Below are 18,707 nucleotides of genomic sequence, written 5' to 3'. Positions count from 1 at the left end.
GACCCAGAACAGACCCCTGTGGGACCCCACTGCTAACAGTCTCCCATTTTGAGTACGATCCATTGACCACAACTCTTTGTTTTCTGTCCATTAGCCAGTTCCCTATCCATGAACACAGACTCTTCCCCAGTCCTTGCATCCTCAACTTTTGCACCAGACTTTTGTGGGGAACAGTGTCGAATTCCCAATATCCATATTAGCATTCACTACCTCATAAAAGCTGAGCATGTTAGTCAAACAGGACCTGTCTTTAGTAAACCCATGTTGATGCTGAGAAATAAGATTATTTTCTACTATGAAGTCAGGTATAGTATCTCTTAGTAACCCCTCAAATAGTTTGCATACAACTGATGTTAAACTTACAGGTCTATAATTTCCTGGATCAGATTTTTTGCCCTTCTTAAATAATGGGAAAACGTGGGCTGTACGCCAATCTACTGGGACTCTGCCAGTTGCAAGAGAGTCACAAAAGATAAGATAAAGGGGTTTATCTATAACTGAACTTAATTCCCTTAGGACCCGAGGATGCATGCCATCCGGGCCAGGTGCCTTGTCTATTTTTTATTTATTTAGTCTTGCCTTCACTTCTTCCTGCGTTAAGTATTTAATATTACAGTTAGAAGATTGAGACTCTTCCGCCTCTGTAGTTTGCAACAGTGCTGTTTCTTTTGTGAAGACCAGGGGCGGCGCCAGGGGGGTGCTTGGGGGTGCTCGAGCACCCCCTAGAATTGTCCAAGCACCCCCAAAGCACCCCCTGGAGTGAACTGACTTCAGGCGTCTAAAAGACGCCAAGTCAGTTCACACAGCGGCAGCACGGAGCAGCAGGCAGGGCTACGGTAAGATGGCCGCCCGAAGCCCTGTTCTGCAGACTTCGGGCGGCCATTTTCCCGTAGCCCTGCTCTCAGCATGCAAGCAGGAAGTCTCGTCGTGACGTCGGGAAGGAAGAGGATCGTGGGCGCGCGGGCGCTTCGCGCCACAAGGAGGTCGTGCCAGTGGTCGGGAAAGAAGGTCTTCTGGCTGTAGGTGAGTAAATGGGTTTTTCTTTTCTTTTTCAGGTGGTGCTGATTGTGCATATTGGGGTCATTTCTGCTACGGATTGTGCATATTGGGGTCATTTCTGCTACGGATTGTGCATATTGGGGTCATATCTGCTATGGATTGTGCATATTGGGGTCATATCTGCTCTGGATTGTGCATATTGGGGTCATATCTGCTCTGGATTGTGCATATTGGGGTCATATCTGCTACGGATTGTGCATATTGGGGTCATTTCTGCTACCGATTGTGCATATTGGGGTCATTTCTGCTACCGATTGTGCATATTGGGGTCATATCTGCTACCGATTGTGCATATTGGGGTCATTTCTGCTATGGATTGTGCATATTGGGGTCATTTCTGCTACCGATTGTGCATATTGGGGGTCATATCTGCTGCCGATTGTGCATATTGGGGTCATATCTTCTGCCGATTGTGCATATTGGGGTCATATCTGCTGCCGATTGTGCATATTGGGGTCATATCTGTTACCGATTGTGCATATTGGGGTCATATCTGCTGCCGATTGTGCATATTGGGGTCATATCTGCTGCCGATTGTGCATATTGGGGTCATATCTGTTACCGATTGTGCATATTGGGGTCATATCTGCTACCGATTGTGCATATTGGGGCCATATCTGCTACCGGTTGTGCATATTGGGGTTATTGAACATGTTTTTTATTCAAATCTGCGCACATTACGTCTATTTTCTTGAGAAAACATGCACAATTATGTGAATTTTCTGGGGAAAGGGGCACCAATACTTGGGCCCTCTGTCTTTGCGTTGCACTTTTAAAGGGAACCCGAGGTGAGCATAATATTGAGGCTGCCATATTTATCTCCTTTTAAGTAATACCAGCTGCCTGGCTGCCGTGTTGGTCCTCTGCCTCTAATTCTTTCAACCATAGACCCTGAACAAGCATGCAGCAGGTCAGGGGTTTCTGACAATATTGTCAGAACTGACAAGATTAGCTGCATGCTTGTTTCTGGTGTAATTCAGTTCACTACTAGAGCCAAATAGATCAGCAGGGCTGCGAGGCAACTAGAATTGTTTAAAAGGAAATAAATATGGCAGCCACCATATCACTCTCACCCTGGGTTCACTTTAAATTACAGTTAGCCCCGCCCTCATCCGGTCATGGCCACGCCCATTTTTTCGCCGCGGCGCAGGTTGTAGCCACCCCCATTTTTGCAGGTCGTCAGCTCCCCCGGAAATTGGTCCAGCACCTGCTTAGCACCCCCTAAAAAAAATTCCTGGAGCCGCCACTGGTGAAGACAGAAGCAAAGAAAGCATTTAATAACTCTGCCTTACCTTGGTCATCCACCATTGAGTTCCCACCCTCATTCTTTAGGAGTCCTATACAGTCAACCTTTCTTTTTTTAGAGTTAATGTACTTGTAAAACTTTTTTGGGTTAGATTTGATATCCTTAGCGATTTGTTTTTCAGCTTCAATCTTTGCCTGCCTAATTTCTTTTTTACAATTTTTATTGCACTCCTTATAATTGCTTAGTGCAGCCTCGGTCCCCTCCTGTTTTAAGACCTTATAGGCATTCTTTTTCCTCTTCATTTTATCTTTAACCTTTCTATTCATCCATAGAGGCCTTTTTTTATTCCTAGACATTTTGTTTCCATATGGGATATACATACTACAGTATTGATTGAGTATAAGTTTAAAAGTTTGCCATTTCCCTTCAGTGTCTTCCCCTTGTAGTACATTATCCCAGTTCACCAAACTTAGTGCCTGCCTAATTTGAGTGAACTTTGCTTTTCTAAAATTCATAGTTTTAGTGGTCCCGCTGCCCCGTGGCCTATCAGTCACCAGATCAAACGTTATCATGTTGTGATCACTATTTCCCAAATGTTCTTGAACCTGCACATTTGATACATTATCTGGTCTATTAGAAATGATCAGATCCAGTAACGCATTCCCCCTAGTTGGTTCAGTTACCATTTGAGTCAAGTAATTGTCCTGTAGTGCTGCCAGAAATGTGCTGCTTTTACCAGAATGGGTAGCCTCAATACTCCAGTCAATGTCTGGAAAGTTCCCACTACTATTCCCAGCAGCGACACAGAGCACAATGCTATACAGGGTGAGCGGTGTACTACTGTTCCCAGCAGACACACAGAGTGGCAGTAAACACAATGCTATATAGTGTGGCTGAGCGGTGTACTACTATTCCCAGCAGCGACACAATGACCGGGGGACCCTGGCTAGCCTGGCTGGAGAGAGAACTACCCTGCCTGCCTACCCAAAGCTAAACCTGAAGACAAATGGCGGAGAAATGACGTGGATCGGGTATTTATTTACCCGAACCACGTGACCCGTTCGGCCAATCAGAGCACATTCGGGTCCGAACCACGTGACCCGTTCGGCCAATCACAGCGCTAGCCGAACGTTCGGGTAACGTTCGGCCATGCGCTCTTGGTTCGGCCATATGGCCGAACACCATCAGGTGTTCGGCCGAACTCGAACATCACCCGAACAGGGTGATGTTCTGCAGAACCCGAACAGTGGCGAACACTGTTTGCCCAACACTAGTTAGGACATATAGGCCGCATCAACACTGTAGTTGACCTTAGAAATCTGGCCCACAGTTTTTGCTGGAGATATTTAAAGCTGTTTAGACAAAAATAACATGTTTTATTTTGTGAACTGTAGCACTGTCATTTGGAATGTACAAATATATGCATATTGTGAACATTTTTGTTACATGTTAAAAAAACGGCAGCCTTTAAAAAAAACATTGGGCCCACTTATTGCCAAAATAAAAAAAAAAAAACTAACAAACAAAAAAATGTCCTCTCTTTTAGATACGATAAACTATTGCAGGTTGATGCATTGTTAAAAAGTATGATCAATGTGGCTTACACATTCGTAGAAGTTTGAGTATAGTGGGCGCAAAGTGTTTGCCGATAGCTGTTGCTGACATTCATGGGATGCAACCAGTACTGACGAGGCCTGGACCTTCTTCTCATGAAACCAACAGCACACAAAAGCACAACCAACTAGTCCTCCATGGCTATACTCCACTCTACAACCCACAAAGCATTGCAGGTAATACTCCCCTTATATATCCAGCCCATTATACTCATTAAATATTTAATTATGTTAATTTCAAATATTTAGAACAAATGCTCTTTAAATTCAGCCAAAACATACCTGAAAAATGCAAAACGTCCCCCAAAAACGTACCGGCCACCCAAGCACCGGGAATCGATAAAAAATGGTGTTAAAAAAAGCCGAACGCTAACGCGAACGGAAGGCAATGTGAACGAGCCCTAAATGTTTACATGGTGTGTTAAAAAAAAACATGAAAACATTTAATTATTTGTGTTGTATTAGTTTAAGCAGACATTGCCAAGTGCATGCCCGACCGCCAAAGTGACCAATTTCGGGACAGAAATTGGCCGCACGGTCGATCGCGCAAGCTGGAAGATGTCGGGCCGAAGTTGGTTGGTCGGGTGCACGGCGGTACGGCGGCCGAATTGCGAACGAGCGACGAGACGATGAACCCCCCCCCCCGCTGCAACTACAGGCCGAGCCGCCGCGTCCGCCCTACCGCTGCCCCAAAATGTATAAATGTATGTAGTGTAGTGCATTTTTACATTACCTGTCTGGTGTCAGCCTCCACTCAGTTTCCGTCCATCTCGCCAGGTTCCGTATACACGCCGCCGGCGCATGGCGTCTGACATTAGACGCTGTGCGCCGCTAGCTTGTATGCGGCTGTTAACCGCCGAGATGGACGGACACCGTGCGGAAGCTGCTATAGGACAGGTAGTGTATAAATGCACTACACTACATACATTTATACATTTTGGGGGCAGCGGCGGGGCGGACGCGGCGGCTCAGCCGATTCCCTGATGATTTCAGGCTGAAATCGGATGGGAATCGGCCTGTAGTGTATGGGCAGATTCGAATACAGACAAATTTATCTCTAATCAGATTCGATTAGAGATTAATTTGTCTTGGTCGAATCTGCCCATAATCGTTCTAATGTATGGCCACCTTTAGATAGGTCTAATAAGAAATTGTGTCGTGTGTAGATGTCAAAATTGTTTCAGATCAATTTTGCGATTTTTGATAAGTACCCAAAATGTATGGCAAAAGCTAACACAATCCGATTGGATATGATCTAATAGAGTTAATAATAATAGATCTAATAATCCGTCTAATAGAACCGATCTGACGGAAAATTGTACTGTGTAGATGAGGCTTTACAGTGTAGAAATATGTAAAATGCAGTACAATGTAGTATAATAAGTAACATTTTATATCATTTAAAATACATTATTATAAAGTATGATACGATACAAAATCACTTATAACGTAGTATTCCAAAACAAAAACAGTACAGTATGCTAAGATGTCATGTAAGGCAGAGTAACATCATAGAAAATGTAATGTAATAATGTAATAATACAAATTGTAGGTGTAATTTAATGTCCATTGTAAATACAACTATATATACTGTGAAAATTTGTCAGTACATTAGTATATCAATATATATCAATATATTAATCACTACTGTATTTTACAAATTCTTTTTTGCTTTCCTTCTCTCCGCCTCCTGAGCCATGACAGCTCAGCAGAAGCAGACTACGTTAACCAGAATGCAGTGCTCTCTGTGTATGAGCCTTGTGCAGTTGGCAGAAGGGGAAGTCAATTAAACCAACAGTCGGAGCTGTGTGTGTATAAACTGAACAGCATGGATCACTTTTTACAGGGCTGCAAGGTCGCCGTACATGTAAGTAGAAACTGAATAACTTGCTGCAGGCTGGTTCTTATTTCTCCTGTGCGTGCTTGTTTTCATAGCTTGCAATCTTATCTATTGACGGTGGATTGGAAACAAGTGCTGTGTGTACTCTGGTATATGATTATTTTTAGGCTGCTTGCTAATGGATATTTTGGGCTACATCCTCCTGTCCTATGTTTGAAATTTTTTGGGGGGAAGGCAGCATGGATGTAGCTCCCAACTGTCCCTCTTTTGGAGGGACAGTCCCTCTTTGAGAGCCCTGTACCTCCTGTCTACCTCATTTGCTCCTCTTTTCAGGACTCGTGCAGATCTTTATAAATATATGTATTTTATCTACAGAAAAATGTGTTTAATTGACTTTAAACTAATCATTTAAATGTAATATTTTTCTTATTTTCAAATGTTAATATGAATCAAAATGAAGCAGGATAGAAAGGACCAGTGTGGTTTGAATTATAAAACAACCTATTTTTCTTTAGAAATCTTTATGGTATGTGTGACCAGGGGTGTGCTGGGGTTGTGGTAGGGGTATGTCTTAAAGGGGAACTGAAGATAGAGGTATATGGAGGCTGTTGTGTTTATTTCCTTTTAAGCAATACCAGTTGCCTGGCAGCCTTGCTGATCCTCTGCCTCTAATACTAGTAACCATAGCCCCTGAACAAGCATTCAGCACATCAGGTGTTTCAGTGGTTCAGACTTTTTAAAGTCAGATCTGACAAGACTAGCTGCATGCTTGTTTCTGGTTTTATTCAGATACTACTGCAGAGCAATAGACCAGCAGGGCTGCCAGGCAACTGGTATTGATTAAAAGGAAATAAACATGACAGCCTCCATATAGCTCTCTCTTCAGTTCCCCTTTAAGTGTCTCTTTCTTATCTCAAAAAGTTGGGAGGTATGCATGGAGCAAGTTGAGGTGTATTACAGTCATACTTTTTGGTGGAAACATCTAGAGCTAAATTTAAAGTAAAGCTGAGAAGAAAAAAAAGTTTGATCTTTACCATAGTAGGGAGAAGCTTCCAAAGGTTTTTACAATCCTCCTAAGACCCCTCTGCTGCACTGTGCAGGCGCATGGATGGCCTTGTCTGCATGGTAGCATGGAGCAGCTGAGCTCATGCGCAGAGCAAAAAGCTGACAATTGCTTACGTCCGCACTGCACCGGTGTGGCGACCAGCTCACGCCTGCACACTGCGGCCGCCCTTGTACACAGAGGGGAGCATGGCCCTGAGCAACCTTCGACATAAAAGGGGGGGGTGCGGCGTTTGGGGGGGGGGGGGGGCGGGTGTTTGCGCGACCTAGTGGACAGTGCCGTGCGCAGCAGGCTATGGGGGGGGGGGGGGGCGCGGCTGTATAGCTAGCATAGTTGCCCCAGTGTAGGAGGGAGTTTAGTTGCCCCAGTATAGCTAGTATAGTGCCCCAGTATAGCTAGTATAGTGCCCCAGTATAGCCAGTATAGTGCCCCCAGTATAGCCAGTATAGCCAGAATAGTGCCCCAGTATAGCCAGTATAGTGCCCCAGTATAGCCAGTATAGTGCCCCAGTATAGCCAGTATAGTGCCCCAGTATAGCCAGTATAGTGCCCCAGAATAGGGCCCCAGTATAGCTAGTATAGTGCCCCAGTATGGGTAGGTGGTGCCCCCCGCCCGTCCCCGCCGCTGTTATTACCTTAACAGCTGCCGCTCTCCACTCTCCAGCGCATCTGTTTATTCAAGGCAAGCAGCGTATCTCCCGGCTGCTCTGTGTGATGCGCAGGAAGCAGGGCAGCGGCTTCCTGTAGCGGCGATATGTATCGCCGTTACTATGGTAACCGAGCCCTGATTCCTGCGCGTCACACAGAGCAGCCGGGAGATACGCTGCTTGCCTTGAATAAACAGATGCTCTGGAGAGTGGAGAGGGGCCGCTGCTAAGGTAATAGCAGCGGCGGCCGTGGGGACGTGCGGGAGGGGGGGAAGAGGACGGCACACCAGGCAACATGCCGCGGCACACTAGTGTGCCACGGCACACTGGTTGAAAAACGCTGGTTTAGAGTGTCCTAGCACAGGAGGGGTGTACGCGAAGCTTCCCCTTAGATAGGTTTCTAACTTATTTTTATATCTTGACTTCAGGTTTACTTTAACCACTTGAGGACCTAGGGCTTTCTACCCCTTAAGGACCGGCCACTTTTTTTCCATTCAGACCACTGCAGCTTTCACGGTTTATTGCTCGCTCATACAACCTACCACCTAAATGAATTTTGGCTCCTTTTCTTGTCACTAATAAAGCTTTCTTTTGGTGCTATTTGATTGCTCCTGCGATTTTACTTTTTATTATATTCAGCAAAAAAGCCATGAATTTTGGCAAAAAAATGATTTTTTTTAACTTTCTGTGCTGACAGTTTTCAAATAAAGTAAAATTTCTGTATACATGCAGCGCGAAAAATGTGGACAAACATGTTTTGGATAAAAAAAAAACCCCATTCAGTGTATATTTATTGGTTTGGGTAAAAGTTATAGCGTTTACAAACTATGGTGCAAAAAGTGAATTTTCCCATTTTCAAGCATCTATGACTTTTCTGACCCCCTGTCATGTTTCATGAGGGGCTAGAATTCCAGGATAGTATAAATACCCCCCAAATGACCCCATTTTGGAAAGAAGACATCCCAAAGTATTCACTGAGAGGCATAGTGAGTTCATAGAAGATATTATTTTTTGTCACAAGTTAGCGGAAAATGACAGTTTGTGACAAGAAAAAAAAAAAAAAAAAGTTTCCATTTCTTTTAACTTGCGACAAAAAAAAATGAAATCTGCCACGGACTCACCATGCCCCTCTCTGAATACCTTGAAGGGTCTACTTTCCAAAATGGGGTCATTTGTGGGGTGTGTTTACTGTCCTGACATTTTGGGGGGTGCTAAATTGCAAGCACCCCTGTAAAGCCTAAAGGTGCTCATTGGACTTTGGACCCCTTAGCGCAGTTAGGCTGCAAAAAAGTGCCACACATGTGGTATTATCGTACTCAGGAGAAGTAGTATAATGTGTTTTGGGGTGTATTTTTACACCTACCCATGCTGGGTGGGAGAAATATCTCTGTAAATGACAATTTGTTAATTTTTTTTACACACAATTGTCCATTTACAGAGATCTTTCTCCCACTCAGCATGGGTATGTGTAAAAATACACCACAAAACACATTATACTACTTCTCCTGAGTACGGCGATACCACATGTGTGGCACTTTTTTGCACCCTAACTCCGCTAAAGGGCCCAAAGTCCCATGAGTACCTTTAGGATTTCACAGGTCATTTTGAGAAATTTCGTTTCCAGACTACTCCTCACGGTTTAGGGCCCCTAAAATGCCAGGGCAGTATAGGAACCCCACAAATGACCCCATTTTAGAAAGAAGACACCCCAAGGTATTCCGTTAGGAGTATGGTGAGTTCATAGAAGATTTTATTTTTTGTCAAAAGTTAGGGGAAAATTGTTTTTTATTGTTTTTTCACAAAGTGTCATTTTCCACTAACTTGTGACAAAAAATAAAATCTTCTATGAACTCACCATACTCCTAACGGAATACCTTGGGGTGTCTTCTTTCTAAAATGGGGTCATTTGTAGGGTTCCTATACTGCCCTGGCATTTTAGGGGCCCTAAACCGTGAGGAGGAGTCTGGAAATCAAATTCCGCAAAATGACCTGTGAAATCCTAAAGGTACTCAATGGACTTTGGGCCCTTTACCGCAGTTAGGGTGCAAAAAAGTGCCACACATGTGGTATCGCCGTACTCGGGAGAAGTAGTACAATGTGTTTTGGGATGTATTTTTACACATACCCATGCTGGGTGGGAGAAATAACTCTGTAAATGGACAATTGTGTGTAAAAAAATCAAGATTGTCATTTACAGATGTATTTCTCCCACCCAGCATGGGTATGTGTAAAAATACACCCCGAAACACATTATACTACTCCTCCCGAGTACGGCGGGTACCACACGTGTGGCACTTTTTTGCACCCTAACTGCGCTAAGGGGCCCAGAGTCCAATGAGTACCTTTAGGCTTTACAGGGGTGCTCACAATTTAGCACCCCGCCCACTTGCCAGGACAGTTAACAAACCCCACAAATGACCCCATTTTGGAAAGAATACACAACAAGGTATTCCATGAGGGTAATGGTGAGGTCATTGAAAATTTTTATTTTTTGTCACAAGTAAACGGAAAATGACACTGTTAAAAAAAAAAAAAATTCTGCTAACTTGTGACAAAAACTATAATCTTTTATGAACTCACCGTGCACCTCACATAATACTTTAGGGTGTCCTCTTTCCAAAATGGGGTCATTTGTGGAGTCTGTCCTGGCATTTTAGGGTCTCAGCAATCATTACATGTATGGCCAGTATTAGGAGTTTCTGCTATACTCCTTATATTGGGTATACAAGTAATGCACTCTGGGCTGAAAGGAAAAATGAACGGCAAACATACCTTGCTCCACATCAATAGCAGATCTTCCTCCACATCAATGGCAGTGATAACCTCAGGAGAGAGACACCCCATGCCACCCTGCACTCAGGGTGAGCCACCAACTTATGTGACTGGGCCTCAGAACTTTAGTATACAGCATTATGCCTGTAGGATACAGCAATATGCCTGCCAATAGAGATGACTCTGTGTGGCATTAAAGCATCATCATAGGCCCAAATCACATATAAACCGGGGGTGTCCACACTCAAGGGAAATTCAAACATGCCGTCTTATATCGCCAACCCAGGACAGATCAGCAATATCAAGCATGGAAACCGATCCTTCTTCCGACTTTTATGCTTATCCGTTTGGTTTTCAAGCTTACCTCTCCTCTCCCTGCGACAATGTGCGAAAGACCACTGAGTGTGTGCCTACTCCTGTGTCTGGAGTTCCCTAGGTTCTAATAGTGTACCTGCTCGTGGTACCTCTCAAAACACGGCCCTACGCATAGGCCAGGCTGGTCAGGACAGCGGGGACAATAAAAACTGGTGTCATTCCTTCTTCCAGTCCTGCTGCAGACACGACAACGTTTTCTTCGCATGCGTTGACCTGGGGCACACGGAATCTGATAGGCGTAATGCCTACCATGCAGTCGGCTAGTTGCATCTGGGGGGGGGGGGGGGGGCCTGGCACCTCCTGGGTACAGGATGTCCAGAATGATCTGTTCCTGAAATTGGAGGAAAGATCCAGTTCTCCCAGCCTTACTGTAGAGAACAAAGCTGTTGTAAACTGCCAATTGAATCAGATAAAAAGACACTTTCTTATACCAGCGTCTTGTTTTCCGGGTAATTAAATAGGGCGCTAACCTCTGGTCATTGAAGTCCACCCCTCCCATGTTGACATTATATTCGTGGACGACAAGGGGCTTTACAATGACCTTAGTTGCCCGTTGAATTTGGACTGTCGTGTCTGTGTGAATGGTGGACAGAAAGTAAACGTCCCTCTTGTCCCTCCATTTCACCGCGAGCAGGTCTTCAGTACGCAAGGCGGCCCTCTGCCCCCGTTCAAGTCTGGTGGTAATGAGCCGTTGGGGGAAGCCCTGGCGACTAGGCCGCGCAGTGCCACAGCATCGGATTCCTTCTAACTTTAAGTGCTGAAAGAGGGCCACACTTGTGTAATAATTGTCCACAAAAAGATGGTACCCCTTCCGGAACAAGGGTGACACCAAGTCCCACACAACCTTTCCACTGCTCCCCAGGTAGTCAGGGCATCCGACCGGCTCCAATTTTGAGTCTTTTCCCTCATAGACCCTAAAACGACATGTATAGCCTGTGGCCCTTTCACAGAGCTTATACAGTTTCACCCCATACTGGGCGCGCTTGCTTGGGATGTACTGTTTGATGCCAAGGCGCCCGGTAAAGCGTAAGAGGGACTCGTCTACGCAGATGTTCTGTTCAGGGATATAAGCATCTGCAAATGTTGAGGACAGGTGGTCTATGAGGGGCCGAATTTTGTGGAGCCGGTCATAAGCAGGGTCTCCCCTTTCATGACAGGTTTCGTCGTCGTTGAAGTGCAGGAAGCGCAGGATGGACTCAAATCGTGTCCTGGACATGGCAGCAGGGTACAAGGGAACATGATGTACTGGGTTCGTAGACCAATACGCCCGCAATACATTCTGTTTCATTAGTCCCAAGTGAAGGATAAGGGCCAAAAAGATTTTAATGTCGGAAACTTGGACTGGTTTCCACCCGAAAGGCTGGGCATACATGCTCTCCGGGTGCTCGGTGATAAATTGTGTGGCTTTACGGTTGGTCTCAACCACAATTAAGTCCAAGAGAACCTGAGTGATGAACAGCTGCAAAAAGTCTAGGGCCGTTCCTAGATGAGCTGTCGCCACCTGGACTCCAGACTGGGCAGTGAAAGGGGGCACTACGGGTGCGGCGGAATCAGGGGATTGCCAATCTGGTTGTGCCAGCACCTCTGGGAGTCTATGGGTACTACGGGCCCGTCTTCTTCTTGGTGGCTGTGACGGGGGTACTACTGCACTTGCCACCGTACCAGTTTCAACTTCCATGCTGACGCTCACCACTTCGCCAGGGTCTACAGAAGTACTGGTACCAAGTCCAGGAGATGCTGCGCTGCTGGTGCCTGCCTCACCAAGAAAACTATCAACAGCGCTAGCACCACCCTGCTGCCCTTGAGGCGGATCCTGCGCCACCTGCGGTCTAACGACTTGGGGTCTGGTACGCCTGGCTCTAGCCGGGACCATAGCCTCGTCATCACTTTCGGTCAGGGAACCACTGCTTTCTACAGGTTCAAATTCGGACCCGGAAGATTCGACGGATGATTCTTCCCAAAAGAACTCATCCGACTGGTCCATGTACCTGTATACCTCGTCATCGGAAAGCCCCCTTCTTGCCATTGTGGATTGCTAAATTTATGGGGTTTTCCTCCGAGACTACCCAGAAAAAAAGAGCACCTACCTAGCAAAAAGGGAGTATTTGAGAGGTATTGGGGTTGGTGGGAAGTGGGGTTTCAGAGGCAATCAAACAATCACGGAACAATCAAATACAATTACAGCACAATCGACTACAATCACAGCACAAGCAAATCTGATGCACTCGGAAGGTGGTGGTTGGGTGTGGTGGGGGGGGGAGGGTAGGGTTGGTGTGGTGGGGGAGGGTTGGGTGTGGTGGGGGGGAGAGTAGGGTTGGGTGTGGTGGGGGGAGGGTAGGGTTGGGTGTGGTGGGGGGAGGGTAGGGTTGGGTGTGGTGGGGGGAGGGTAGGGTTGGGTGTGGTGGGGGGAGGGTAGGGTTGGGTGTGGTGGGGGGAGGGTGGGGTTGGGTGTGGTGGGGGGAGGGTGGGGTTGGGTGTGGTGGGGGGGAGGGTGGGCTTGGGTGTGGGGGGGGGGGGGGTTGGGTTTGGTGGGAAGTGGGGTCTCAGAGGCAATCAAACAATCACGGGACAATCGAAGCCGATCACGGGACAATCAAATACAATCACAGCACAATCGAATACAAGCGCAGCACAATCAAATCTGATGCACTCGGAAGGTGATGGGGGGTGGTGGTGGGGTGGGGGTTGGTGGGAAGTGGGGTCTCAGAGGCAACCAAACAATCACGGGACAATCGAAGCCGATCACGGGACAATCAAATACAATCACAGCACAATCGAATACAAGCGCAGCACAGTCAAATACAATGCACTTGGACGGTGATTAGGGGGGGGGGGGTCTGAGGGCGATTTGAGGGGTGGGGGGTTGATCAGGAGCCCGCACGGGGCAGACTGAGTCCTGATCTGATGAGAGGCAGACACGGGTTTACTGATCGCAGATCAGTTAGTGATCGCTGGGGAGGACAGATGTAAACAAAGAGCAGGGGATGTAATCAGGAGGGGGGTATGAGGGCAATCGAGGGCCTGGGCAGGTGATCGGTTACCCCCGCGGGGCAGTTAGGGTCTGCTCTGATGGGTGGGGGTCCTGAGGGGTGATGGACAGGTGATAGACAGGTGATCAGAGGGGGATCAGGAGGTAAGGTAGCTGTATACAGATGTATACAGTATACAGGGGGGTAGACTGGGATGGGGTCTGGGGGTGATCTAAAGGTAGAGGGGGGGGGATCAGGGGTGACTAGGAGGCAGTTAGGGACCTAAACTAAGGGGTAGCGTCGCTAGTTAGTGGCAGGTGGGGGGGTGGGGGTTTTGCAGGGGTGCTAGGGTGCTGGGCAGGGGTCTGCTGGGGTGATCAGGGGGGGTATGAGGCCTGGGGTGGGTGATCAGGGGGGCTGTTAGGCAAAAACACGCTGTGCAGTGTATACTCACAAAGTGGTTCCTCCTCGCTAGTGGTCTCAGCAACAATGAGACCACGAGGCGAGGAGGAAGCACGTATAAGGCACTTTGTTTACCTAACAAAGTGCCTTATACTACCTGATTGGCTGATTTGGCGGATTCCTCCGCTCGCCGGCTCTAAGTGGCCGGCGAGCAGAGGCAAAATGCCGGGCTTCCGACTCCCGGCGGAGGATCGCGTCACTGATGACGCGATCGCTCCGCCCATGCCCCTACAAGGACCGCCGCCATTTGTCAATACGGCGGTCCTTGCGGGGTCCACTTCCCGGCCGCCAATTGTATATACGGCGGTCGGGAAGTGGTTAAAGAGACTCAGAGATGAGTCAAGTGGCTGTTTTTTTGCATACATTTGAAATCGGCGCCGGTAGACTTGGGCGCAGGATATAGCTGGTATATGGCTGATCCTGCTTCTGCACAAGTCCGGGCCATGTTAATTACTATTCCCCCTGCAGGCCGCAATGGATAGTGGGGGAATGATCTAATTCTGCTCCCATTGCTGGAGGCCGAAATACTGTGTTTTTTAGGCAACTTCGGCTCCGTCTTCTGACGGTGCCGATGTTACTCACTGTGCGCGCTATGTATGTGATTCCTATTCTAATCTATGGTGGCGCCGGCTGCGCCCAAATCTAGCAGCGCTGGAAAGCACTGCTCCGTTTTTTTTACTTACCCGGGGCTTCCTCCAGCCTCATAAGCATGGATGTACCCCTCACCGTTCTCCCGAGTGCCTCCATTAAGCCACAATCTTCTCTGGTATTCGGCTCAGTGACATCAGCGGGGGGCCTTCTGGGCATGCGCGGACCTTCTGCGCAAGCGCAGAAGACCCCTGCTGATGTCACTCAGTCACACTGAGCCAAGTACCAGGGGTTGATTGTGCCTGAACGGAGGACTCTGGAGGATTCTTCGCATTCCCAGCCACAATGGCACCCCCTATGCTGCTATTGCGGTAAGGAAGGCCGCAACAGCAGTATAGGGGGTGCTATTGTGGCTGGGAACGCGAAGAATCACTCGCTTTCCCAGCCTGTCGGATGGTGACGGCGAAACCGGAAGTTGCCGCCGGCGGGTCCAGGAGCATCGGAGCGGGGCTGCAAGGGCACCGATCAGCTCCAGGGGGCTGAGGGAAGCCCCAGGTGAGTTAAACTCATTTTTTCCCCCCCCTGACTTAAGGTCACCTTTAAGCGCTTTTGCAGAGCAATTTGTTTTTTCACTTCCTGACGCAAGTCAGTAAGTGAACTCTTTGACCCGGAAAAGAATAAATACAAAGTATTTATTCTTAAAAGTGCTGGGGAAATTGCTATACAAAGTGCTTTTTCAAGCATTTTGCGATTTCCCTATACCTTCCATTGAGGCATGTTGCCCCCAAAATGGTACAGGCAGTGAATTGGTGAGCGGATTGTAATCTAACCGAACTACTCAGATGTGAACACTCTCATAGGCTATCATTGCACAAGCACTTTTAAGGCGATTTTCAAATTCGGCGATGCTTAAAAAATCCCGAAAACGCCGTTAGGCTCCCTGCACACTGCAAATCTGATTTGCGATTCAGATTTTCCCTGAATGCTATTAACAGAAAAACACAGTATGCAGTAACGATTAAAAATTGGAATCGCATGTAAAAAAACGATTAAAATCGGAATAGCGTGCAGGGAGCCTTAGTGTGAACAAGCCCTTAGGCCTCGTTCACATCAGGGACGTTTCTGTGCGCTTTTCACAGCGCACTGTCCTGTGCGTTCAGTAAGGTATTGATTTTCCCATGTAATTAAATGTAGCTGATTCACATATATGTGCTGCGCTGAGCAGCGTTACAAAAACGTAGGGTTGCATGCATTTCTGTGCGTTGAGCTGTAACGCGCACATCAATGCAAGTGAATGGGTGCGTGTTTTTTTGTGCATAGAAGAGCGTACAAGTGCATAGAAGCGCATGTGTTTTTTTTTTTTTTTTTTACCCCTAATTGGGAAAAAAAATATATATTTACATATAAAAACAAAGCTTTGACAACTGCTACAATCAGAGAAACATGCTTTAAAGAAGCGCAACGCACAGAATCGCGCATGTGTTTTTTACCATGCGCTTTCACACTTTTCTCAGCGCAGCAGATGTGAACAAGGCCCTACAGTCTTAGCAAACTGCTTATATGCAGAATGTTTCTGGCAGCAGGAATGTGTCCGGGACCGTGCATGCACATGGGAGTGAGACTGGGCCAGTTGGGGACTTTACTGAAAAAAACTGCAGGAGAACAGAGCGGCCCAAGAGGACAGTGAAGGAGCCTATGGCCTGCAGGAGGCTGGAAGAAGCCCCAGGTATTTATTCATAGAAGTGCTCGGGAAAGCGCTTTTTTAAGCTCCTTGTGATTTTCCTATACCTTCAATTATAGTAAAATCCCCCCCCCCCCCCAAAAAAAAAATGGTACAGGCAGCGTTTTTTTTGTAAGCGGATCGTCGCAATCTAACCGCTTACATGTGAACACTCTCATAGGAAATCATTGCACAAGCGCTTTTAGGGTGATTTCTGAAATCGCCAGAGCTTTAAAAACCCACAAACACTCATAGTTTGAACAAGCCCTGAGGCTGGATCCACACTATAAGCGCTTTTCTTAACGGTTTGTGATTTAATTAGAGCTTTCTGTGCACTTTTTTAAAAAGTCTCCAAATCCCTTTCATAAAAATTGCCGTGATCACCCGATGTACGCAAAAAATTGCGGCAATTTGTACACGATTTTTACCGCAATTTTAATGAAAGCGAATGGGAGTGTTTTTTTTTTTTTTTTTTTTTAATATACGCTCAAAGAGCTTAATCAATCACAAGCGCTCAGAAATTCGATTACCAGTAAGGTCAATTATGAACTTCCATTTGTCCTCCATATTATGGGATGGAGAGACTTTCAGATTCCAGAACGGAGGACAGAAGGGGAACAAGGAGACAGTCAAGGCTCTTTGGCAGTGTTTTTCAAACCTGTCCTCGTGACTCCCCAATGGTGCTTGTTTTTCAGCCAACCTCATCTATGTACAGGTGGTGTAATTCTCATCTAAGGTAGGTGGATTCCATGTAGCTGAGACACTAATTACTCCACCTGTGTATAGATGAGGTTGCCTGCAAAACATGCAACCTTCGGGAGTCACGAGGACAGGTTTGAGAAACACTGCTCTATGGAATTCAGAGCCCTCCGTCTTCTAGGAGTATTTAACCCATTCGCGTTCCGTCGTTTTCACTAGAGAAATGTTCACCTCCCATTCATTAGCCTATAACTTTATCACTACTTATCACAATGAACTGATCTATATCTTGTTTTTTCTGCCACCAATTAGGCTTTCTTTGGGGGGTACATTTTGCAAAGAGACACTTTACTGTAAATGCATTTTAACAGGAAGAATAAGAAAAAAACGGAAAAACATTTCTCAGTTTTCAGCCATTATAGTTTTAAAATAATACATGCCTCCATAATTAAAACTCACGTATTTTATTTGCCCATATGTCCCGGTTATTACACCGTTAAAATTATGTCCCTATCACAATGTATGGCGACAATATTTTATTTGGAAATAAAGGTGCATTTTTTCCGTTTTGCATCTATCACTATTTACAAGTTTAAAATAAAAAAAAATATAGAAATATTTCATCTTTACATTGATATTTAAAAAGTTTAGACCCTTAGGTAAATATTTACGTGTTTTTTTTTTTTTTATATTAAACATTTTATTTTGGGAGGGTGGGATGTAAACAATTGGTTTATAATGTAAATGTGTGTTGCTTTTAATTTTTTTTTCACTTTTAGTTGTAGTATTACTTTTTGGCCACAAGATGGCGGCCATGAGCTTGTTTACATGACGTCACTCTAAGCGTAACATACGTTTAGAGAGACGCATGGGGGAGGTAACAGCCAGAAAAGGCACAGCTTCTCCCCTTTTCAGTGGGGGAGAGGAATCAGTGATCGGGCACCATAGCCCGATTCACTGATTGCCTGGCTAATGAACCGCGGGCCGGTAGCGCGCATGGTTCCTGGACGTAGTTTCTACGTCCAGAAACAAAAATAGGTTAAGAATTTTTTTTTTTTTAAATTTTTTTTTTTGCACACCTGATTTGAGAGGGATATGGAGGTTGACTGTCATAAACTCACCTGTGGCATGTTCTGTTGGTTGCAACTGAGCTCCAGCCAGTTCGGATTAACTACCCCTGAATTACATTTCCCCCCCAGTGGACATTCAACATGAGATAATATATATAATATTTGTCATGCCGAAATGTCCACTGGTGTCCAAGGCCATGTTTATCTGCAGGCTGCCTAATGTTGTAGTTGAGAATCCTCATGTATTGCTCTTTCTTTCATGGTGCCGTTTGCTGTGATTAGGTTACCTGGTCCATTGACTGAAAGACGCCCCCAAAGCATTAGGTTCCCACTACCATGTTTGACAGTGGAGATGGTGTTCTTTGGGTTGAAAGCTTCTTCTTTACGCCTAATGAAGGAAACTTCATCTTGACCAAACAATTCAGTTTTTGTTTCATCTGACCATAACACAGAAGACCAGAATTCTTCTTCTTTGTCCAGATGAGCAAAGACCAAGCAAGCTTTTGTGTGCCTTATCTGGAGAAGTGGCGTCCTCATAGATCTGCATCCGTGGAACCCAACAGTGTGCAGTGTCCGTTAGATCAG

General features: G+C 46.1%; 1 protein-coding gene across 1 annotated transcript in view; it reads left to right on the top strand.

The window, feature by feature from the left end:
- Window positions 1–5,686: 5,686 nt before the first annotated feature.
- The window catches only part of PRUNE1 (prune exopolyphosphatase 1), a 213,323-nt gene continuing 200,302 nt past the window's right edge, over window positions 5,687–18,707 (top strand). Inside the window, exon 1 of the mRNA XM_068251725.1 lies at window positions 5,687–5,785. Within this exon, the coding sequence (XP_068107826.1) occupies window positions 5,747–5,785 (39 nt within the window). The 5' untranslated portion in view covers window positions 5,687–5,746. The remainder of the gene's footprint in view (window positions 5,786–18,707) is intronic.

This window comes from Hyperolius riggenbachi, chromosome 9 (assembly GCF_040937935.1).
Source record: "Hyperolius riggenbachi isolate aHypRig1 chromosome 9, aHypRig1.pri, whole genome shotgun sequence".
Taxonomy (NCBI): domain Eukaryota; kingdom Metazoa; phylum Chordata; class Amphibia; order Anura; family Hyperoliidae; genus Hyperolius; species Hyperolius riggenbachi.
This window is presented reverse-complemented; position numbering and strand designations above follow the sequence as displayed.